Genomic DNA, 25,900 nt, shown 5'->3' on the forward strand with positions numbered 1-25,900 from the left:
ATAAAAGGGTTAGGCAAGAAAAGGTGTACATGACAAATGAAATGCACAAGTAGCACATATTGCATATAGGTCAATGATATTGATGTTCATACTTTCATACATGATGCCTTTTCAAATGTTGTACACTTAACTAAGTATGCTAATTATTGATGTGTTAAGGCATGATGAGCATCTGACATGTGTGTGAAATGAAATAATTATAAATAGCAATAAGTGCTCTGGTGAGAGCTGGGTGACTGCACCCCGTGAGATGAAGTCTCACTACTTGTACTAAATCCCACACATTAAATATGATGTTATCGTCGCCACTCATAAGGTGCTTTTCGAAGGAGCACGCCATTTGAGCTGGGCATAGACCTTGTTATGACATACTACCTTGAGGGGAGTATGAGGCTGTTGAGCCTTTAAAACCTCGTATGACATGAGAGCATGACTACTAACACCCATAATGAAGATGGAGCCACCCAAGCCACTTGATGCAACTTTTTCATTAAAGTATTTTTAAAAGATAATTTTCGAAAAAATTGCTTGTGTAAATCATGCATCAAATTATAAAAACTGGCTCACACAAGTGGTGAAGTTCGGGTCGAACTCAGAGAAAAAGTTTATCAACTTTTGTACCCCAAACAATTATAATCTTTATTGCCTTCAATTAAGTAAAAAGAGTAATTAACTAATTAAAGAGTTACCCTCTGAAGAGGGCTCAAAGAATAAAAAGGCCTTATTATAAATTTAACTTAATTAAACAGCCCTCTGACCCCAAAAAAATAAAAAGAAAAAGAAAAATAAGAAAAATAGCAGGGCTTCTTTTTCTCATGATCTAACTTTCTTTTCGTAAAGTGTGCATAGCCCTTCATTATCCATCAATGTGAGCCCTCCTGCAAAACACAAAACAAAGAAAACAAACTGCAAAACACAATTTCTAAAAACAAATGTTAGTTATACATAAATAAACAAGAACAAGAATTAAAAATTAACTAAATTGAAACTAACTAACTAACATGATTTAACAAACTAACTATAATGTGATCAACTAAACGATTCTTACTACTCACACATCAAAACCAACTCAAGCTAACTAATTTAAACTAAAAGAACAAATCAGATATACTAATGAATTCTAAAATATTAACAAATAATTATGGAAAATTGTTAAAATGCATCACTATCCTATAACATAAAACAGTGACATAACACCTAATTTAATAACTATGCAACAAGAATAACACTGCCAGACAATCTAGAGGAACCTAACTGATTATAAACAAAATCAATACTCACTCTAACAGTTTAACTATGCAATTTTGAGTTAACAACTAACAAAACAAATGAAAATGAATCTATCTAATTGATAAAATGAAGTAAGACAAAATTTTGATCTAATCTACTAACTGGAAAGAATCAAAAGCAAAGCAAATTTAATCACTAATGATACACTACTCAATCAAATAATTAACTACACTCAGACTCCAAACTATTCTATCTAACTAATCTAAAACAGTGCAGCCTAATTTAAATGATTAGCATGATAAAAGTTTAACATGTACTAACTAACTGACGCAAGACATTTGATCTGTGGAGGCTTGAAAGTCGATCAACGTGATTTGGCTGAAGTGTCAGAACTCACACGTGTAGGTGTGGCCTAAAAGAAGATTTGCTCAAAACTTCGATCACGCACGTTATGATGCAGTCTGCACTGACCTGGGTATTTCGCAGTTGTTGTCCAACCGCAGACTGTTCAACTCAGGCTACTCGAATGGCCGTGTACTGCCAAAAATTTAATTGAAAATCACCACAAACCCAAACTCGGCTGTCAGCATGTCTTCGCCGTTGATTAAGTGGGGGCAAACCAAGTGAGTCCAACCTGATTGGTCTAGCTAATCGAATCAAGTTGGATCTGAACCTTGTTAACGCAGACTGACAATTGAGTTACCCTAGATGAACGTATGCAAGCTAGTTCGCCTGCTACCAATAGTTGATTTGACTAGATCTGGTCAATCTGATTAAATGATCAGATCATCCAATCCAACGATCAAACACGCATCCGATACACTATATATATTTCTTTTCTATTTAAACAACTGAAAGCAAACTACCTATACTAACGAAAATTAAATTGAGCAAGGATTTCATTATGCAGCAAAAAAATAAAAATAAAAACAACAAAAACTATTGCATGCAATCGTACGTAAAGAGAAGGGGGAGGAAGAGACATACCTATGGGTCCGTCTCTGACGAACGAGTTGAGAAAAAGAGCGGCATTTCAATGTGTGCTTGTCACGTTACACCTCCTTGACGAAAGAGGAAGAAGATGTCGATGAAGAAAAAAACAAGAAGAAAGAAGATGAGGAAGAAAGTAGAAGAGAGGAGGGAAAGAAACCCGCAAGGAGAGAGGAAAGAGAGAGAGAGAAGAGAGATAAAGAGAAGGGCGGGTGGGGGTGAGATCCAATATAAGAAAGACACCCACCATCTCTTCTAATGCCTCTATTTATAAAAATTAATAGGGTTAAACTATTTTATGAAAATTTTCTAAAAGACTCCTCAAATTTCAAGAAACTTCAAAAGGCACCCTTTTTCAAAAGCTCTTTTCTAAAAACTTGCTAAACTTTACTAAAAAAACTCAATTGGGCACAAATTTGCTCATTTTTTTCTTTTTAATTGAAATCAATAAATCTCTTAACAAACAAGCATTATTAGTCGCTTTTCAAACTTAATCATACACATAAACATGTAAAGAATATGCATAAAATTATGCATGATCAAATTCTCCCTTGCTGATCGTTTGCTAGTCCTCAAACAAACCGTCCCTAACAAAAAAAAAATTAACTTACTTTCGTAAGAATCACGGTTGCATTTAGCATATGCAACAATTAAATCCTCGTGTTACCCTAGTGGACAAGTAAGGTCTCGTGAGGGTTTGCAGTGATGCTACCCATAAACATCTCTATTATGTATGCATAAGATTCAAATTCAAGAAGCATTAGGCATTTAAGGAGGTTGTCCAAACAAATATTTCATGTCAGTACACTTTCAAAACATAATTAGAGTCTTGACATGCCACTACAAAGTAAAACTTTTTCCTTTCTCTAAAAATCTTAATCATTTATGCTTTATTCTCAAAAAATCTTAATCATTTATGCTTTATTCTCAAAAAATTAGACACATATGTCATTGCTAATTTCTCCTCACTTATATGTTTTCTGTACAGGTTTCTCAAAAATTATTCCTAAGCAGTGAACTTTATCTTTATGCTCTTGATTTTCTTTCTTTTTCTTTTTCACATTTTTTCTTATTTTTTTAGTTAATCACTATATCAAATTTTTAGGTTTTTGTGACCTGTGTAACGAGCTTTGGGCCAGTGACTTCCAGGCCAGACGATCTTAGGTCAGTAGATACAAAGCATCCCTTGGACTTAATTGCTCGAGTCACTAGACCTTTAATTTTCATAGTTTTACATATAGCTTGCTTTTTGTTATATGCAACGTCAACATCTATTAGGGTCTCTTTAAAGTCCATGTAACAGACTTTCGGGCCAGTGGCTCCCAAACCAGATGGCTTTAGGGCACAATATGTAAACACCCCTCCGGCTCTACATTCTTGAACAAAATAGGTCACAGATATTGACTTAGACAAAGAAGTAATTTCCTTCGTTATCCTGTTTGACATGGGAATCAAACACTTTAACCTGTGTCTGAGCCCTGCTACTAGGAAATACAAAGAGATCAAACTACTAAATGTATGTTCTTTTTCACTTTTGAGCTCTTATTTTTTATGTTGTTCATTTGCTTAGTTTTTTCTAAAATAAACTGTGCATATTCATACTTATGATTCAAAATAAAACTCTAACATGCATCTATCCTCATTTCCTTGAAATCTACATAAATGACCACATTTTTCTCGATTAGTGTCAGATAAAAAAAATTATGGGGATTAAAAAATTTTCTAAAATGTTAATTATAAGGCATTCATATAAGGTCAAACTCATTCCTTTAAAGCCTAATTTTTTATGACTTTTCATCATCATACAGATACATGAACAAAAAAATTTGGGTGTGCAAACTACACCCTCCCCCATGCTTGAATGACACTGTCCTGAGTGACACTCTCCCATGCTTACATGAAACTAAATGGATGTACAATATAGAACAAAAGACAGACAAGAGAAGGAGTAGAAATCACCTTATCTATGTTGTGGAATCTCACCTGATATAACATTGTACTGGCTCTACAAAGTTTTCAACTTGTATTTCTGTCTGCAACTCATAATAATTCACAAAAATTCAATGCATACATGATCTATCTTTCATGCACATGAACCAAAAAGAAAGAAAAATGCAACAACTACGAAAACTATGAAATAACTAAAGCTGACTAGTAATGATACACCATACATACACTGTGCACTGCCTCACACATCTACGAGGTTAATAACCTCGATGTCTTGACTAGTAACAACGTCAGAAATGTAGGGCTTCAGCCATTGCCCATTGACCTTGAAATTATTGTCCATTCGTGGGTCCAAAATATCAACAACATCATGCGGGAATACCTCCTGAACTATAAACGGGCCATCCCATCTAGACTTCAACTTCTCTGGAAATAGCTGGAGTCGCGAATTGAAAAGCCAAACTTTCTGACCAGACTCGAACCGTTTCCTCAAAATTTGCTTGTCATGAAAATGCTTAGTTCGAGCCTTGTAGATTTTGGCATTCTCATACGCATCGTTTCGTAGATCCTCAAGTTCACTTAATTGCAGTTTGTGCTCTGCGCCATCTTGAGCCATATCAAAATTAAACTTCTTAATCGCCCAATACACTCTATGTTTCAATTCAACAAGGAGATGACATGGCTTTCTAAAAACCAATTGATAATGAAACATGCCAATAAGAGTCTTGAAAGCAGTCTTATATGCCCATAATGCATCGTCTAGGTGCTGGGACCAACCATTTTGATCTGGTCGGACTATCTTTTCAAGAATCCGTTTGATCTCCCTGTTGGAGACCTCGACCTGACAACTCGCATGTGGATGATATGGCGTAGCAATCTGATGATGTATAGAATACTTCTTGAGTAAGGAATCAACATGCACATTCTTGAAGTGCTTATCTCCATCACTAATCATGGATCTCAGGACACCAAACCTACTAAATATGTTGTGCTTGATAAATCTGAGAACCTCTCTGTGATTATTGGTTTGGGTGGCCATGACCTTGACCCACTTAGACACATAATTGACCGCCACCAAAATATAAACATAACCGAACGATGGCAAGAAGGGACCCATAAAATCGATGCCCCAAACGTAAAAAAATCTCAGCTACAAGAATATGGATTGGCAGTGTCATATTGCACTTGAAAATACTCCCCGTTTACTGACAACATAAGCATCTCCTACAAAACTCATGAGAATCTCGATGCAATGTCGGCCACCAGAATCCAGATTGGAGGACCTTCGCAATGGTCTTTTGACTAGAAAAGTGGCTTTCACATGCCAAGGAATGACATAAATCTAAAATGGACTCGAACTCCTCTTCGAGGATACACCTCCAAATCATCTAGTTGGGACATAACCTAAACAACTTTTGATCCTCTCAGAAGTAGTGTTTCATCTGTGCCACAAAACGATCTCTCATTCTTGTTCCAATGCATAGGGAACCTTCCAGTCACCAGGTAATTGATAATGTCCACGAACCAGGGCAGATGCTTCACATGGAGAAGCTGGTCATCCGTGAATGAATCATCAATCTGTCCCTGATCAGTGGATAACTCCACAGTTAGTCTAGACAAATGATCAGCTACAAGGTTCTCACATCCACTCTTATCTCGAATCTCAAGATCAAATTCTTGTAACAGAAGAATTCAATGAATGAGACACGGTTTGGTATCCATTTTACTCATCAGATACCACAGAGCGACATGATCCGAATAAACGATAACCTTGGAGCCCAACAAATATGAATAAAGCTTCTCTAAAGCAAACACTACAGCTAACAACTCCTTCTCAATAGTAGTATAATTCATTTGGGCCTCAGAAAAAGTGCTGCTAGCATAGTAAATGATGTGAGATCTTTCCTCAATCTTTTGGCCAAGAATGACTCATACCGCGTAATCAAAGCATCACACATGATTTCGAAGGGTACTGACCAATTGAGAGATCGATGAATAGAAGTTGTGGTCAGGGTCTCCTTCAGAGATAAGAATGCCTTCAGACAGGCATCATTAAAACAAAATGACTGATCTTTAGAGAGTAAGTTACATAACGGTCTAGAGATTTTGTTGAAATCTTTGATGAACCGTCGATAGAAACCCGCATGCCCTAAGAATAAACGCATCTGTCATATTGAGGTCAGTAGAGAAAGTTTAGCTATGGACTCCACTTTAGTCTTGTCGACCTCAATCCCCTTCTCGAACACTATATGTCCAAGAACAATCCTCTGTTGCACCATAAAATGACTCTTTTCTCAGCTAAGTATAAGATTTGTCTTCATACATTGTTTAAGCAGTTGTCTATGAAGATCTCAAGGACGTCATCTATCATATGGGAGAAAATCACCATCATGTACCTCTGAAATAATGTTGGGGCATTACAGAGCTCGAACGACATTCTCCTAAACAAAAAGGGTGAACAACCACTTGATTATATCCTGAATAACCATCTAGGAAACAAAAATAATGATGGTCTGCGAGTCTCTCTAAAATCTAATCAATAAACGACAACGAGAAGTGATCCTTTCATGTTGCATTGTTCAACTTCTGATAACCAATGCATACTTGCCACCCCGTGGTAGCCCTCATGGTGACACTCTCTCCTTTCTCATTAACCGTAATGGTGAGCCCAAACTTCTTGGGAACAACCTGTGTGGGACTCACCCACTGACTGTCGAAGATGGGATAGATGATCACTGCGTCCAGCCACTTGACTACCAACTTCTTCACTACCTCTTTCATGTGGGGATTCAGCCTCCTTTGCATTTCTCTAGAGGGTTTGGCGCCCTCTTTCATGATGATCTGAGGCATGCAAAAAGAAAGAGTCGATCACCTTGAGATCCGCCACAAGCCAACCGATCGCCTCCCTATGCTCATGCAAAACCTGCAGAAGATGGCACTCCTGAGTGCCAATCAGGTCTATTGAAATGATGACATATAGAGTTTGATCATTTCCTAAGAAAGCGTACTTGAGCAAAGTTGGGAAAGGCTTTAGCTCAAGTTCAGGAAAGCTCTCAATAGAAGGTTTGGCAAGCTGGTCTGCCAAATCTGGGATGAGCTCGAAGTGCCAGGTCTAATTTAGTTCACTTGACCGTATATCAATCAATCCAAGACTACCTCCCTCGAGTTATTCATCATCCTCTTCCTGAGGTGGATCACTCAACGTCTATATCGACTCTGCTCCGACAAGGTCCATAATTAAATCAACCTGGAAGGAAGCATCCTCACCTGTAGGCCCCATCACAACGTTAAAAATGTTAAACCACATCTTTCTATTGCCAAACGAAACATCCATCATACCTATGCTGCAATTGATGCACACATTGGACGTAACTAAGAAGGGTCGAATATGATGGGTGTTTGCCTCACATCATCCACTCCCTCCATATTCAATATGATGAAGTCAACGGGAAAGTAGAAGTCCTCCACCTTCCCCAGAACGTCTTCAAGAGTTTATGTAACTTTTTCAATAGAGTATTTTTAAAAGATAATTTTTAATAAAATTGCTTATGTAAACCATGCATCAAATTATAAAAATTGGCTCACATAAGTGATGAAGTTTGGGTCAAACTCAGGAAATGAGTTTATCAACTTTTGTACCCTAAACAATTACAATATTTATTGCCTTCAATTAAATAAAAAGAATAATTAACTAATTAAAGAGTTACCCTCTAAAGAGGGATCAAACAAATAAAAGGCCTTATTACAAATTTAACTTAATTAAATGGCCCTCTGGCAAAATAAATAAATAAATATAAAAATAAAGCAAAGAAAAATTGTAGGGCTTCTTTTCCTTACAATCTAGCTTTCATTTTGTAAAGCATGCACGACCCTTCTCTAGCACACTTTATCCTTCAATGTGAGCCCTCCTGCAAAACACAAAACAAAGAAAATGAATTGCACGGCACAATTTCTAAAAAGAAATGTTAGTTATACATAAATAAACAAGAACAAGAATTAAAATTTAACTAAATTGAAACTAACTAACAAACAAGATTTAACAAACTAACTATAATGTGATCAACTAAACGATTCTAACTACTCACACATCAAAACCAACTCAAGCTAACTAATTTAAACTAAAAGAACAAATCAGATCTACTAATGAATTTTAAAACCTTAACTGCTAACTATGGAAAAATCGTTAAAATGCATCACTATCCTATAACATAAAAAATGACATAACACCTAATTTAATAACTATGCAACAATAATAACACTATCAGACAATCTAGAGGAACCTAACTAATTATAAACAAATTTAATACTCACTCTAACAATTTAACTATGTAATTCTAACTTAACAACTAACAAAATAAACAGAAATCAATTTATCTAATTAATAACATGAAGCAAGATAAAATTCTGATCTAACCTACTAACTGAAAAGAATCAAAAGCAAAACAAATTTAATCACTAATGATGCACTACTCAATCAACTAATTAACTACACTCAGACTCTAAACTATTCTAACTAACCAATCTAAAATAGTGCAGCCTAATTTAAATGGTTAACATGAAAAAACATGATCTGTGCAAGATTGAAAGTCGATCAACGTGATCTGGATGAAGTGTTGGAACTCACACGTGCAGGCGGGGCCTAAAAGAAGATTCGCTCAAAACTTTGATCACACATGTTATGATGAAGTCTGCGTTGACCTGGGTAGTTTGCACTTGTTGTCCAACAACAGACTGTCAACCTCAAGCTACTCGGCTGGCCGGGTATTGCCAAAAATTTAATTGAAAATTGCCATAGACCTGGACTCGGTTGTCAGCACGTCTGCACCGTTGATTAACTGGGGCAAACCGAGTGAGTCCAACCTGATTGGTCCAGCTGATCGAATCAGGTTGGATCTGAACCTTGTTAACGCAGACTGGCAACAGAGTTACCCTAGCCGAATGTATGCAAGTTAGTTCGCCTGCTACTAGTAGTTGATTTGACCAGATCTGGTCAATCTGATTAAATGATCAGATCGGCCAATCCAACGATCAAACATGTATCTGGCATAATATATTTTTTTTCTTTTCGATTTAAACAACTGAAAGCAAACTACCTATACTAAAGAAAATTAAGCTGAGCAAGGATTTTATTATGCAGCAAAAAATAAAAATAAAAACAAAAACAACGAAAACTGCTGCATGCAATCGTATGTAAAGAGAAGGGGGAGGAAGAGACGTACCTACGGGTCCGTCTCCGACGAACGAGTTGAGAAAAGAGCAACCTTTCAATGTGTGCTCATCACGTTACACCTCCCTGACAAAAGAGAAAGAAGATGCTAGCGAAGAAAACAGATAGAAGAAAGACGAGAAGGAAGAAGAAGGTAGAAGAGAGGAGGGAAAGAAACTGACAGGGAGAGAGGGAAGAGAGAGGTGAGATAGAGATATGGGGGGGGGGGGGGGTGCATGAGATCCAATATGAGAAAGACGGCCCCCATCTCTTTTAATGCCTCTATTTATAAAAATTATTAGGGTTAAACTATTTTATGAAAAAATTCTAAAAGACTCCTCAATTTTCATAAAATTTCAAAAGACACCCTTTTTCAAAAGCTCTTTTCTAAAAACTTGTTAAATTTACTAAAAAAACTCAATTGGGCACATTGCTCATTTTTTCTTTTTAATTGAAAATGTTGCAGGCTGACCTGTACCCTCCAAACTGATTTGAGGTTCAGTCCAACTCGAGCCCTCGAACTGGTTCAGATGTTAGTCCAACTGAACACCCAACACACCAGTCTTACCGTTTCTCTTTCTTTTTTTTTTAAATCAATAACAAATCCAGATGTTATTAAATCAAATTCCAGATTTTACCAACCAAATAAGGAAAAACTGAGATCTTTTATTAAAACTAACACTAGTAAAGAAAATCATATTGTATTAATACCTTTTTATCACACAAAACAAACACATGGGCAAAAGTTCAATATCAAAATTAGTATGTGTGAACATCATACGATACATCAACAACTATTCTAAGGATACCTGCAAAAAAAAATGTTCACTTATCCTTCATCTGAACTGATACATATAAAATATCAACAAAAAGAAAACGAGGCACGATAACACGCCATAAAAATTATCTGGACAAAATCCACTCCTAAGAATTTTCGTACATGTTAATAAGTCTCAATATACTATAAATATCAGGATTCAACAACCAATCACAAATCTGCTCGTGCTTGCTGTGTCACCATACACATACCGAGTGCTCAGATCATGTCACATAGATCTGGACATGTTATTAAATCCAAAGAAAATAAAATATGCATGGATCTACTCTTGATGTAACCAACAAAAATTTTGAAATTTCAAATGGCATAGCCTTTCATTCAAATGCAGATTTGGGTTTCAAGTCCCTATTCTCTTAAACCCATGTTGGATTTGGCCCATGCACCATTCTCATCTATCAAATTATTAGAGAGAATCTCGTACCTTGTGTGATTAAAAAAGGAAGAGACCCTCAAGGAGGAGGCAGAGAAGAAGCTTGCTGCAACGTCTCACCTCTCTCTCTCACGGTTCTCCGCTTTTTTTTTTTCAGTTCAACCCTCTCCCTCTCTCTCAAAATCGGTATTGAGAGAGGGCTGATATGGGTTTTATAAAGCAAGAGGGACTCCTTAGAGGGGACATCTCATCTTGTTTTGGAATAGAAAACCTATAAGAAAATAGAAGTCTTTCTAAACCAAGACTCCTATATATATAGTTATTATTCTATCATTAATATAATTTAGTTTTTAAAAAGAAAATTAATTTACTTTGTCATAAATGGATTATGGATCTTGGCCATGAGTCTAAGATCCATATTACAAATAGATCATGGATCTTGATAACGGGTCCAAGATCCATATTATAACTGGATTATGGATCTTGGCAACAGGCCCAAGATTCATATCAAGATCTAATTAACGTCAACCACTATTTATTAATATATATTATATATTGTTTTATTTTTTGACATAAAAAATATCATTATTTAAGTAAAAATTTTATTTATTAAATTTAAAAATAATGAAAAAGTGTGAGATATTACATCCTTACTCTCTTAAAAGAATTTCGTTCACAAAATTATAATGTACCAAATAAATATGGGTATTGCTCACGCATATCATTTTTAGGCTCCTAGGTGCACTCGTCTAGTCCGTGATGTTGCCACCGCACTTTCACGAACATAATCATCTTGCTCTAAAGTACTCAATCCTAACGATCCACAATCTTCATTAGTCTCTCCTTCGTCATCAAGTCAGGTTGCACTTCGACTGCCATATATTGGATAACATGTGAGGGGTCTGGTATATACATTCTCAACATTAAAACATAGAGAACATTGTTGATCTAGGAAAACTAAGGCGAAAGTGTCACTCGATACACCAACTCACCAATCTGCTCAAAAATCTCAAAAGGTCTCACGTACCGAATACTAAGGTTTCCCTTTTTCTGAACATGAAAATTCTCTTCGTCGGTGATATCCGAACAAACACATGCTCACCCATTATAAAATTGAGCTTTCTGCATCACTGATCGGTGTGTCTCTACTGTCAGCTTTGTGCAACAATCAACTACTGGCAAATCATCCGTACCTAATCTGAATAGTGTTGGATCGCCTTTGGAGATTCAATTGATCTAATGCCAACCTCATCCCAACATATCGGGGATCTGTTAGGTCTACCACACAAATTTTTATACAGGGCCATACTAATACTAGAGTGATAGATATTGTTGTATGAAAACTCTGCAAGCTTCACATGCGTATCCTAGTCTCCTGCCCAACCAGCGTGTATGCTCTCAGCGTGTATGCTCTCAGCGTGTCCTCAAGAGTTTGGATCATATGTTCGATGTCTATCGATCTGCGGATGAAAAAAATGTGTTGAACTTCAATTTGGTACCCAAAGCTTTCTACAACTGGCGCAAAAAATGTGATGTAAAACAAGAATCTTCATTTGACATAATTGAAAGTGGTACTCTGTGTAACCTGGCGGTCTCATCGATATACAAATCAACCAAGCTTTTCAAGGTTTGACTCACCTTAATCGGTAGAAAGTGTGCACACTTCATTAGTCAGTCCACTATCACCCAGATAGCATCATGCTGATGATGGGTCCTCAGTAATCCCACTATGAAGTCCATCGATATGTCGTTCCACTTCTACTCGAGGATGTGCAACGGCTGCAGCAATCCACCAGGCCTCTAGTGCTCGATCTTAACTTGCTGGCAAGTAAGACAACGAGACACAAACGTTGTCATGTCTTGTTTCATCATATTCTACTAGTAAGTCTGCTATAAGTTTTTGAACACCTTGGAGCTACCAGGATGAACGAAATACTTTGATCTGTGGGCCTCACTCATCAACTCCTCTTGAAGAGCCTTCAAAACCCACCATCTATTATCAAACATAATAGTACAATATTCCTCATGATGAAACTATGCATTCATCTTCCGAACATTCTCACACAACTTCTCAAAGTCTGAATCATTTTAATATAATGCCTGAGTGTGATCTATGATCTCGGGTCGCACTTTCATTCCTGTACAATGGATGTGTCAGGTTTCATCTGAAAACGGCTACCACTTGACAAATTCCTCAAGTAAATCCCAACTTCACCCAATCAAGCTGGCAACCGAAACCAAAGTCTTTCTATTAAGTGTATCAGCCACCACATTCGCTTTACCCGAATGGTAAGCGATGGTAAATTTATAATCCTTGAGGAACTCTAGCTACCTACGACATCTATGTTAATGAGCATTATGCATCATAAGGCATTGTCAGTGAAAAAATAAATAGTTACACATGTTGTTTTGCTTATTTAAGCATGATCATGATTATATTGTGTGTGCAACCTTTATGTATACATGTGAGCATATGATATGGTGTATGTGTGATGATAATGAATATGTGATATGAGCAAATACAGCTCAGGAGTGAGCTTAGGTTTGGTAAAACCTATGAGTGTCTGTGGAGCACCAAGGAAAGAAAAGATTGAATATCTATGCACATAATCATATAATTGCCTCGAAGAAGCCGTGCTCAAGGTCACCCAGTGATGGATTGTGAACTACGAGCTGTTTGAATGGGTTAGAACAACCTTGTGTTATAGAATCTCCTCGTATAGAGATTAGGCTAGTAAGCTCGTGTGCGTGTGCTGAGAGCACATGAAATTAATTTATGAGCTTAATAATTAAATAACACTCGTGACTCATTTAAACCTGGGTCACTTTGGAGAGGGTAGTGGTTTACAATTAACCATTGTTGCTTTTGGAGAGCGAGGGATCTCCGTTGGTTCCCAACCTTCGAACGTAAGGGGGCTAGACTACCGTGTAGCCTAGGTGGTATGTTCCAAATCTTTGTAAAGTGAGAATTGATTTCATATAGATCACTAGGAGATTCTCTCGATCATGGACCACTTCAGTGAAAACTTCATAGAAATTTGTAGATTCTTTCAATTGATGAGGCTAATAAAATATATGGTATAACAGATACCTCATTAGATTGATTGAATCGAAATTAGGAACCTGAGAGTGTACCTTCAAGATAGGAAAAGAGAAACAAAAGATCAAGAATGTAATCATTGCATTATTTTAGTTTGTGCATGAATTGTTGTTACTTTGGAATGATGCATTGTTGCATATATGTTTTGAAAATCTGAATGAAAGCATGATTGATTGTGTAATTTTAGATTATGTTTATTTCGATATAGTGTGTTGCATAATTTAGTCGTTCATATGAAAATGTGAATGCTTATCTTTTGTGATTGAATTATATGTGTTTATGCGTTTTGGTGTAACCTATTGAGATTGTGGATTAATACCTCTACTTTAATATTTTATAGATAATGCATAAATTGGAGTGATGGTTAGTTGCTCGATGACGCCAGATGGATCATCATCTTTCTTCTTTCTCGAGGAAGTCCAGCTTTCTTTTAGAATGTTTTGCTTGAGTTGAATTTTTATATGTAGTATAAACTCTCATTTTAATTAAGGGTTGCAGTGTGTTAATTCTTTTAATTAAGTGCTTTAAACACAATGTGTGTGGTTGTTTTATAGTAACCCACCTAAAGATGTATCAGTTTTCACTTATGGTATTGCATTGTGTTTTAAAATAAAAAATTCTTGAAATTTTTTTATACAAAATTGAGGCATACAAACTATGATAGATTTATGATTGTTCATTCATTCATGAAAAGTGAACTTTGGATCATGATTGTTCATTCATTCATAAGCTTTACGATGATAGATTTGCAACAATTCGTTACATACAAACGGCATAGCAAATTTGAGTAAATCACAATTAAGGTTCACAAGGAGACGAGCTAGCTCGAGCTTGAACATAAGACTAGGCTCGACTTAGTTAAACAAGTCGAGCTTGATCAAATTGTTGAACTCGATTAAGTTCAAGAAGCTCTATTAAGCTCTTTCAGGTAGTATATAGTATGTATATATTGGTTTGTTATGTGAGGAAAAAGTATCTTTACCTTAATGGGCATGATTGTGCCCTTTTACCAAAAGGTAGAAGGATCAAATCCCGTGACTAACTATTTTAACAATTGGGCAATCCAGCTGTAAAGTATTATATAGCTTTTGTTGCTTGTACCTTTTGTTTTAGGGGTGGCGGGTTCAAATCCCGAATCTTGAAAAATGTAGACTTTATATTTTGAAAATCGTTTTTTGGAAATTCAGTCAAGCTTGGCCCCGCTCGAGCTTGTCGCCGAGCCGAGCTTGGACAGCATTGTTCAAGCTCATCTCCGAGCTGGAGCCGAGTTTGAGAAATGATATTTCTCGCCGAGCTTGAACAGCCCGAGCTCTGCTCGTGTGCATCCCTAATCACGACCATAAGGATGTGGTCAATATCAGCATTTGCATGGTCAGATTACAACACTAGAGTATGTTTTTCAACGTAAATGCATCAATTTGTTTGGCTAAAAAGACATGTTTCTCAACGAAAAAATATACTCACTAAATCAAGCATGTTGAACGCATCTATAACATCAGATTGACTCGCAACAACTTACATCATTAAATGATTGTATCAAAATATACACACTTTTGTGGTATCAATTTTAGTGAAGATTGTATTCCAGAGCACATTGTTATTATCATGGTATTTTACCCTCCAAAATAATTCTTATAAAAAATGTTAAATCGGATGTTATTATGGTATGCAGAAACCATTTTGTTGCATTAAAGAGCCAAGTGTCAAATTGAAAGAGGTTTGTCACCTCAAAAGGTTCAACTGGCAAGCAGGATCAGCTTATGGTGTATATAAAATTAAAGATAGAACCAAAAAAAGAAAACCTGCAACACCTTGTTGCCAAGTGAAGCAAAATAGAGGTGTTTAGAGATTATGAAATTCATGCAAAGTTTTTCACAAGGATGTCCTTCCTTTACACCCTGCTCTTTCATAGCCATTTATGTACATTTAATGCACTCTAGAGATAGAGGAATACAGAGTTTACTCATCCATACTCGGGGTAAACAGCTTCCACACCCATTCTCCATTGAAAACACTTCGTCTGTCTGAGTTGCATGTGCAGCTGGATACTCAAGAACCACAAGAAAAAATATCTTTGGTTTTGAGAAGAATTGCCTTTCAGAGAGCACAATACGAGCAACTCCATCACAAAATCAATCTTCCTTGACCATTTAACAGAATCAGAGAACATCTAAATCCAACAATAATATAAGATAAGAGGTAGGCTTGGTGTCACTACTCGTTGGCGGTTCTTCAGAAAGGATTTGTACACAAAACTTGGCTATCACCAGTTTCTTTTAACATATGTTGAACTTCCTCCAAAACCCCCAACCGAGTAAACCATGCAACTAAAGTTGCCATTGACTCCGCACCAATTTTAACACCATCACTCTCAAGGTCAACTAGGAATGTCATTGCCTTGTTAAGGTCATTTTCCTTTTCATATGCATTCAACATAACAGAGACACATATATCATTTGGCTTAAGACCTATTTTTTTCAGATTCTTCAATACAACATTAGCTTTGTCAACTTGACCAGAAATGCAATATGCATTCAGCAATAGTGCACAAATTTTGACATCAGGAACAATACCTGCAAATTGAATAGCATCAAACACTCTTTGAGCACCACAACAATCACCAATTCTGGAATAAGATCTCAGCAGTGCCTTGTAGATTTCTTTTCCAGGAAACATCTCAAGGTCTTCCGTTTCTCTTATGAGACACTCTCCGAGTTCAGCCTTTCCTGCTCTAATGTATGCCATGATCATGGCCCCATAAGCTCGTCTATCTAATGGAAGATTTTGCGACCTTATCTCATCAAATGCCTCTTTGGCACGACTAAGACACCCGGCCTTGCTGTACATGTGGATTAATATTGTTAATACAACTGGATCACAATGGAAACCTCTGCTCCTCATGGCTTGGAGTGTAAGTTCTGCTTCTTTCAGACAATTCGCCTCAGAATAAGCATCAATTAACTTGGTGTAATCACGTATATTAGCTTCAAATGATTCTTCTAGAAGAGCAAACTCCATTACCTGATAGCAGTTGTAGTAAACATATCTCAACAATGATACATCTTAAAAAATACAACCATTCAGGGAAAAAGAAAAAGGAAAACAGAAGCATGAAACAGTAGCAAAATCAAATGTGGATTGATGAAGTAACCTACACGGAAGACATATTTTAAATATCAATAAAGCCGTCTAGTCTATTAATCAGTAAAAAATGGCAAGCAACATGATAAAGCAAACTACTCAGATCCTGGTACGTGTTCAAAAAAATGTCTCTTGAAAGAATCAGTTGCAAGGCAGACATAATGTCAATATTGTTAAAAATTGTAAAATCATTTGTAATCTCTTTAAGTTTTTAGTCTAGTTATGTATTCTAGTTAGAATGTAATAAGGTTAGGTTTAGTTTTAGTTTTTTGACATTCATAGACCCCTTTGCTTTTTGACCAAAGTCAAAAAGCCTTTTGTATTAGAGTCATCGGACCTCCTCCAACAGCTCTATTTAGAGCCGTTGGGAGTCCAACGACTCCCTCTTGGCCTCATCTTTTGAGTGTTATAAATATGAGGTGATTCTCCCTTGTAACATGGCTTTTTTAATGGGTATTTTCCCATTGGAATAAAGATTATTTTTTTCATTGCTTTGCATACCCTTTTTTTGGGTATATTAGTATGAACCATCATGGTTCTTGTGGGAGATTTTTTGTGAGTATCATTTGAAGATTTGATTGTGGGTCTCATCTTCTTACATGGTATCAAAGCTCGGTAGTGATCAAGCTATTCTTATCGGTACATCGGGAAGCGTGTCATTCAAAGTTTGAAAAGAAAAGTGACATTCTTTTCAAGTATATGTGAAATTGTGATCGTGCAAAAGCTTGGAGGAGCGCTCGTACTCACTATCCGTGGTGAAGTACATATTCTCTCTTCTCTTTTTTTCCTCTACTCTTCTTTTTTTTCTTTGACATTTCCTTATCCAAACCTTGTAAAATGGATGACAATGATAATGTCACCATTAAACCCATTAAACTTAACGATTCAAACTGTTACATGGGCTTCAATTATGAAGCACCTTGTATGGGGAAAGGGGTTGGGGATTAGTTGATGGATCTGATTTGGAACCTAAGTTAATTCTTACAAAGATTGAAGGAGAGAAAGAAAGAAATACCTCTTACTAAAGTTGAAAAAACTAAAGTCATGAGCACTTACGAGAAAAAGTGAAAAAAATGGAAAATGGGACATGCCAAGATTATGTCTTGGCTAATAAGTAGCGTGGATATCAAGAAATGTTCAAGTCTCGCAAAATTGGAACATGCCAATGATGCGTGGGACTATCGTAAGAGAAACCAAATTCGGAACATGGTTCAAGGGGACAAAAGTATTAGAGAATACTACAATAGCTTGTCCAAATTATGGGAAGAGTTGGCTCTTTTTGAACCAAAGTAGCATTGCCCACAAGACATAGAACTCCGCCAAAATCAAATAAATGTAGAGCACTTTTTTCAATTTGTTAATGGACTAAGATCGAAATTTGAATCTACCAAGTCTACTCTTCTTCATCGAGGGAAGGTTCACTCAATAGAAAACACAATAGAGGAATTGAGCATGGAAGAAAACATGCTCAATGATAGAATCATCAAGAGTGATGATGACTCGGTTTTAGTCGTATCTAGACCGGGAAACCATGTTCGTACAACAAGCATCCAAATTATGAGAGGACTAATGATGAGAGAAATGGAAATGAGCTTGAAAAAAAGAAAGTAATTTGTTACTATCGTCGAGAATCGGGACATGTAAAAACTTATTGTCCGAAGTTGAAGAAACCATATGAAAAGAAGGTTGCCTCTGTCGAACCTCCTCAAGAATCAAGTGAACCATCCATTGGAAGCATGTCTTTAACACAATTGGTGGAAGCACTTCAACCTCTGCTCAAAGGAGCATCTTCATCCACTGGAGCCGCTGTATCTTCCGTTGGCATCTCCGACCCTGGTAAATCTCTTTGTCTCCTTGATTCCGGTGCTTCTTTTCATATGACACCAAACATTGATATGTTATCCGAATGCTATAGCTCAAATGGATCAAATATTTTTACTGCTGATCAAACATCCCTTGAAATCAAAGGAGTAAGAAATTTTGAAAAAGGTTTTCAAAACTCAAAAAGATTTTGCATTCCACAAGTTAGATATATGCCTAAGCTCAACCTAAATCTTTTATTTGTTTCACAATTGTCTAACCATGGATGTAATGTTTATTTCTCCTCTCGTGCATGTCGAGTGCAGAATCACCAGTCAGGGAAGTTGATTGGGAAAGGCCATAGAAAATGAGGCTTGTACTACATGGATTTTTTGGAAATACCCATGAAGACATTGTGTTGTAATGTTCAGCACAAGAGACTGGGACATCCTAGTGTATCCAAGCTCCAGTTTTTTCAAAGATAAATTTTTTTTGTAATTTTGAAACTTTTACATGTGAAAATGTATTCTTGGTAAAATGAAAAGATTACTTTTTCAGGAAAGAACCTTTGTCTCTTCACGTCCACTTGAGTTAATGCATTCGGATGTACGAGATCCCGCACCTGTTATTTCAAAAGGTGGTTTTATGTACTATGTAATTTTTGTAGATGATTACACAATACATACTTGGATCTATTTTCTCAAACATAAATCTGAAGTTTTCTCACACTTTCAAATATTTCATAATCTAGTTAAAAATCAATTTAAGAATGATACTTCAATTTTCCGCACTGATTCAAGGAGAGAATTTTTGTCAAAAGAATTTAAAGATTATTTGAATCGATATGGTATTACACATCAAAAATCATGTCCTTATACCCCACAACAAAACGGTTTAGCAGAAAGAAAACATAGACATATTATCGAAACAACAAGAACTTTACTTATCACACATCAAGTTCCAAAGATTTTTTGGGTTGAAGCTACTTTAATTGCAGTTTACCTTATCAACAGAATGTCATCTTCTTCATTAAACAATATTTCACCTGTTGAAAAACTTTTTAAACAAATCCTAGATTACTCTAGGTTAAGAGTTTTTTGGTGCAAATATTTTGCTTTTTTCGACAAAAATGACAAACTCTCCCCTCGTGCTATCCTGTGTGCCCTTTTAGGATATACAAGTCATCAAAAAGGCTATATATGTTTTGATCTCAAAACCAAAAAAATTGTACGTATCAAGGAAAGTGTCCTTTCTAGAAAAAGAAAGTTTTTTTGAAAGTGAGAACTCTAAGGAAAACTCCGCCTGTGTATAACTGTTTAGTTATACACTGCCGGTCCCAAGCCCGGATAAAGGAGGAGGGTTGCGGTAGGCCTGTGACAGCCAGCATAAAAACGTAGTCATACCCTATGAAAATGAACCAATATGAGAATTTCGTTGGGGCGTTCCCTACTGAGTGACGTGTTGTACTCTCTAGGCCCGAAGGCAGTGATAAATTGGCAAGGTTGCTAGGTCGTCGCCCAGAAGCGACGCGTCACACCGGCGCCCGGGTGTGGTGTCAAATAGGCAAGGGTTCCCTCACTTTGTTGGACGGGTGGGGGTAAAGAAGTTAGTCCAAAACCATGAAATTAGGTTAGCCACTTGGAACATAGGGTCTTTAACTGGTAAGTTGGTAGAGTTAGTAGATGTTATGTGTAGGAGAAAGATTGATATTTTATGTCTATAAGAGACCAAATGGGTAGGTGAGAAAGCAAAAGTGATAGAACATTGGGGATATAAGATTTGGTATACAGGAATAAATAGGAATAGGAATGGAGTAGGGATTGTTATGAGTCGTCAGTTTATAGATAATGTAGTTGAGGTCCGTAGGAAGGGTGATAGAATTTTACTTATTAAATTAGTATTAGGTACGAATATTATTAATATTATTAGTGTTTATGCACCTCAAGTAGGTTTAGATGATTCCATTAAGCATCAATTTTGGGAAGATTTAGATGTAGTACAAGGGATATCTTATGGAGAAAAACTTTTCATCGGCGGTGACCTTAATGGACATGTAGACATTAGTAGGGATGGATTTGAGAGTATCCATGGAGGCTATGGTATAGGAGAAAGAAATGAAAGTGGAGAAAGGATTTTAGATTTTTGTTTGTCCTATGATATGATCTTAGCAAACACTTGGTTTAGGAAGAGGGAGTCTCACCTAGTAACATTTAAAAGTGGGGTTAATACGAGTTAGATAGATTTTTTCCTACTTAGAAAGAGAGATAGGGGTTGTTGTATCGATTGTAAGGTTATACCGGGAGAAAGTGTAGCTACACAACATAGAGTCTTAATTTTAGATCTTAGAATTAGACAATGCCGCAAAAGGGATAGACATAGGATAGATCCTAGAATTAAGTGGTGAGCACTGAAAGGAGCTAAACAAGGAATGTTTGTAGAGCAGGTAGTTAAGGAAGTTGATTGGTGTCTCGACGAGGATTCAGAATCAATGTGGAATAAGATAGCGGGTGGCATGAGAAAAGTGGCTAAGGAGGTATTGGGTGAGTCTAAAGGCGGTGCACCACTAGGTAAGGATACATCATGGTGGAACGAGGATGTCAAATTAGCTATTAAGGTTAAAAGAGAGTGTTATAGAAATCTAAGTAAGAGTCGTGATAATGAGAATTTGGAGAAGTATATGATAGCAAAGAAGGAAGCTAAAAAAGTAGTTCGAAACGTGGGGGCTAAGGTATATAAGGAGGTTTATGACAAGTTGGATAGCAAAGAAGGCGAGAACGATATTTATAGGCTTGCAAAGATGAGAGATAGGAAATCGAGGGATTTGGGTATGGTTAGATGTATCAAAGATGAAACGCAAAGGGTTTTAGTCAAAGATGAGGAGATTAAGGAGAGATGGAAAAATTATTTTGATAAGCTATTTAATGATAGTCATGCTCAAGATCTTGGAGACTTCTCCATTCCTTTTCATGAGATAAATTGTGACTTCATGCGCAAGATTCAAAAGAAAGAAATTGCAGAGGCTTTGAAGAAAATGAAATCAAGAAGGGCAGTTGGCCCAGATGGTATACCTATCGAGACTTGGAAATGCTTGGGAGAGAAAGGTTTAGAATGGTTGACAAATCTTTTTAACTTGATTTGGCGAACAAATAAGATGCCTAATGAGTGGAGGAAGAGTACTTTGGTGCCTTTATATAAGAATAAGGGTGATATACAAGATTGCACAAACTATCGTGGTATAAAACTCATGAGTCATACTATGAAACTTTGGGAGAGGGTGATTGAGTCTAGGTTGAGGAAGGTTGTCATGATATCGAAGAATCAATTTGGTTTTATGCCTGGAAGATCAACTATGGAAGCTATACATCTTCTTAGACAACTTATTGAAAGATATAGAGAGAGGAACAAAGATTTGCATATGGTTTTTATTGATTTAGAGAAGGCATACGATAGAGTACCTAGGGACGTTCTCTGGTGGACAATGATGAAGAAAGGTGTTTCTCTCAAGTACATTAGTATAATTAAAGATATGTATGAAGGAGTAGTAACCAATGTACGCACTTGTGGAGGGGTGACAACCAATTTTCCGATAACGGTTGGGTTACATCAAGGATTTGCTTTAAGCCCTTTCCTATTTGCGATAGTGATGGATGAGCTTACGAGATCAATTCAAGAAAATGTACCGTGGTGTATGTTGTTTGCTGATGATATTGTTTTGATTGATGAGTCTAGAGCTGGGGTTAATGCTAAGTTAGAATTTTGGAGACAGACATTGGAAGCTAGAGGTTTTAAGTTGAGTAAGAGTAAGACTGAATATATGGAATGTCAGTTTAGTAAGCAACGAAGTAGTGATGGGAGTGTAGTGAAGCTTGGTGAGCATGAAATACCGGTAAATGATTATTTCAAATATTTGGGATCCATCATTCAAAAGTATGGAGAAATTGATGGAGATGTAAATCATAGGATAAAGGTTGGGTGGATGAAATGGAAAAGTGCAACTGGAGTGCTGTGCGATCGTAGAATGCCATTGCGGTTGAAGGGAAAGTTTTATAGGACGACTATTAGACCCGCTTTACTATATAGTACGGAATGTTGGGCTGCCAAGAGACATCATATTCAAAAAATTAGTGTAGCTGAGATGCGGATGCTTAGATGGATGTGTGGAAATACAATAAAAGATAAGATTCGGAACGAGGAGATACGTAAGAAGGTAGGTGTTGCACCCATTGAAAATAAGATGCGAGAGAATCGTTTACGGTGGTTTGGACATATTCGGCAAAGGCCTAATGATGCTCCAGTTAGAAGGTTGGAGAAATGGGAAAATATATTAGTTAAAAGAGGTCGGGGTAGGCCTAGGAAGACTTGGATGGAGATGATAGGAAAGGATATGAATGCTTTGAACCTCACCGAGGACATGGCATTGGATAGAAATGATTGGAGGAAAAGAATTCATGTGGAAGACCCAAAATGAATTTCTTTTTTGGTTCATATCGCTGACCCCAATTGTTTTAGGATGAAGGCATAGTTGTTGTTGTTGTTGAGAACTCTAAGGAAATAGATGAATATTCATTTCTGTTGGACTTAGTTCCAAAAATTGATAAAAGTGATATGGATGAGAGTCAAGAAGAGCAACATGACACGACAAACACAGAATCATTTAGTGATCATCCAGATTGTATTCAATAATCTAGATGAGGTAATCTAGAGAAACCATGTGCTCTTGAAAAATATATTAAAGGACAGGACCAAGTGTCCACTAAAAAGTCGTCTAGGGTGTCTAAAGCTCTCAAAAAATTTGTGTCATATGAGTCTTTTCACAAAAATATCAAGCCTATACTATGATGCAACAAAAGAACAATTTGAATAGGTCGAAGCAATGACAGCAGAATTAAAGGCTTTAGAAAAAGCAAATACTTGGACTATTCAAGATATTCCACTAGGTAAAAGACCTATAGGTTGTCGATGGGTATATAAAGTTAAAACTAAGAGTGATGGCACTCTTGAAAGATTTAAAACCTGATTAGTTGCTAAAGGCTATTCCTAAGGATATGAAATAGACTATGAAGAGACGTTTGCCCCGTCGCTAGAATGACTACAATAAGGATCCTAATAGCTCTTGCCTCAGTAAGGAAATGACATATATACCAAATGGATGTCAAAAATGCATTTCTAAATAGAAGCCTAGTTGAAGAAGTATCCATGGACCTACCACCTAGTATAAATATCCCTAAAGGAAAAACTCTTCGTTTAAATAAGGCTTTGTATGGACTTAAGCAAGCCACAAAAGCTTGGTACGATAAGTTTAGTCAAGTTATGCTTGATTTTGGTTTTCAACCTTGCCTTACTGACATATCTTTGTTTGTTAAGAATTCTGATGCAGGTATCATTATTCTTTTCCTCTATGTAGACGACATGATCATCACTGAAAGTGATAAACAGAGAGTTGACAACATTAAAAAGTTTCTCAAAACACACTTTGAAATGAGTGACTTGGGTTTTCTAAAATTCTTTCTTGGAATAGAATTTGTTTATTCTCCTAGAAGCTATTTACTAACTCAATCTAAATTAGATTTAGATATTGTTTACAGGTCTGGTATCTCAGATCGAAGACAGGTTGACACTCCCAAAGTTATGAATGTCAAAATGAAGATTGATGATGGAGAACCACTTGAAAATCCAACACCTTACAGACAACTTGTCGGGGCACTATCTTATCTCTCCATTACATTGCGCATGTTGTCCACACAGCAAGTCAATTTCAGCATGCTCCTACGACTGTTCATATAGAACCTGTTTTACGCATTATTAGATATATTAAAACCTCTATTTTTAGAGGACTTTTTTTGTCTGCTTCTTCCTCCTTAGATTTAACTGCTTATACTGATGCAGATTAGGGAGGTGGTCCCAATGATCGACACTCAACTATTGGTTTTTGTGTATTTTTAGGAGAATCATTGATTTCATGAAGGTGCAAGAAGTAACAAAAAGTCTCTCTCTTGTCAATTAAAGCAGAGTACAGAGCGATGGATACAACTACTATGAAAGTAGTCTGGCTAAGGCACTTGCTTCAGAACATGGGTGTTGAAAGTACAAGAGCATCAAGACTATGTTGCGACAACAAAAGTTCTATTTACATTGTCAGCAACCGGACATTCCACGAACGCACCAAGCATATTGAAATGCATTGTCACTACGTGTGAGAGGAATTTCTACATGGCATCATTGATCTTCCCTATGTTTCCTCGTAATATCAACTGACAAATTTCTTTACCAAACCTATCGTTGCTCCTCAATTTCACTTTTTCTTAAAGAAACTTTCGGTTATTCAACCGTAAGTTTGAGGGGGAGTGTTAAAAAATGTAAAATCATTTGTAATGTCTAAGTTTTTTAGTTTAGTTATCTATTCTAGTTAGAATGTAATAAGGTTAGGTTTTAGTTTTATTTTTTTGACATTCATAGACCCTTTTGCTTTTTGACCAAAGTCAAAAAGTCTTGTATTAGAGAATCGTTGGACCTCCAACGGCTCTATTTAGAGTCGTTGGGAGTCCGACGACTCCCTCTTGGCCTCATCTTTTGAGTGTTATAAATATGGGGTGATTCCCCCTTGTAACATAGCTTTTTAAGTGGGTATTTTCCCATTGGAATAAAGATTATTTTTTCCATTGCTTTGCATACCCTTTTTTGGGTATATTTGTATGAACCCTCGTGGTAGTGTTTATGAACCTTTGTGGTTCTTGTGAGAGATCTTTTGTGAGTATCATTTGAAGATTTGATTGTGGGTCTTATCTTATTACAAACATGGCATTCCACAAGGCAAATCACCAGCTAGTTAATGTTCCCCCAGCAAAAACACACGTTTAACTGTTGCAGTGTAAATCTTTTATGATTATTGTAAATGTCGAATGTTGGAACAGTATCAAAGACCCCATTGCACATATTTGAGACCATGCCTAAAATTGGCTTTCTTGAGCAAAGGTGAGATCATATAATGAGCAGGAAAACAAGAAAAAAAATTGGTCCATCAAAGATCGCAAAAGAGTAGCTATGACCCTTACAATCAAGGGAATCAAATATTCAATGCATTAAATCATGTACTAGATATAGTCACATATTATTGATCATTGTCAATAGTACGGGATAGGCTCCCAATTTTTCTGATCATTTTTATGATGCACAGGAACAGCAAAAGCACTTCACTAAGCACAGGTGCATTAACCAACACCAGAGAAAAATTGAATCCACTGTTTCTGTACGTTGCAGTTTTTTTTGGAGTAGCATGAT

General features: G+C 36.6%; 1 protein-coding gene across 1 annotated transcript in view; it reads right to left on the minus strand.

Moving 5' to 3' along the window:
* Nucleotides 1–15,542: 15,542 nt before the first annotated feature.
* Nucleotides 15,543–25,900, minus strand: part of LOC149827881 (Tetratricopeptide repeat (TPR)-like superfamily protein) — a 28,384-nt gene continuing 18,026 nt past the window's right edge. Inside the window, exon 2 of the mRNA XM_090019712.1 lies at nt 15,543–16,702. Within this exon, the coding sequence (XP_089875838.1) occupies nt 15,914–16,702 (789 nt within the window). The 3' untranslated portion in view covers nt 15,543–15,913. The remainder of the gene's footprint in view (nt 16,703–25,900) is intronic.

This window comes from Nuphar pumila, chromosome 10 (genome assembly GCF_984573655.1).
Source record: "Nuphar pumila chromosome 10, dmNupPumi1.hap1.1, whole genome shotgun sequence".
Classification (NCBI taxonomy): Eukaryota; Viridiplantae; Streptophyta; class Magnoliopsida; order Nymphaeales; family Nymphaeaceae; genus Nuphar; species Nuphar pumila.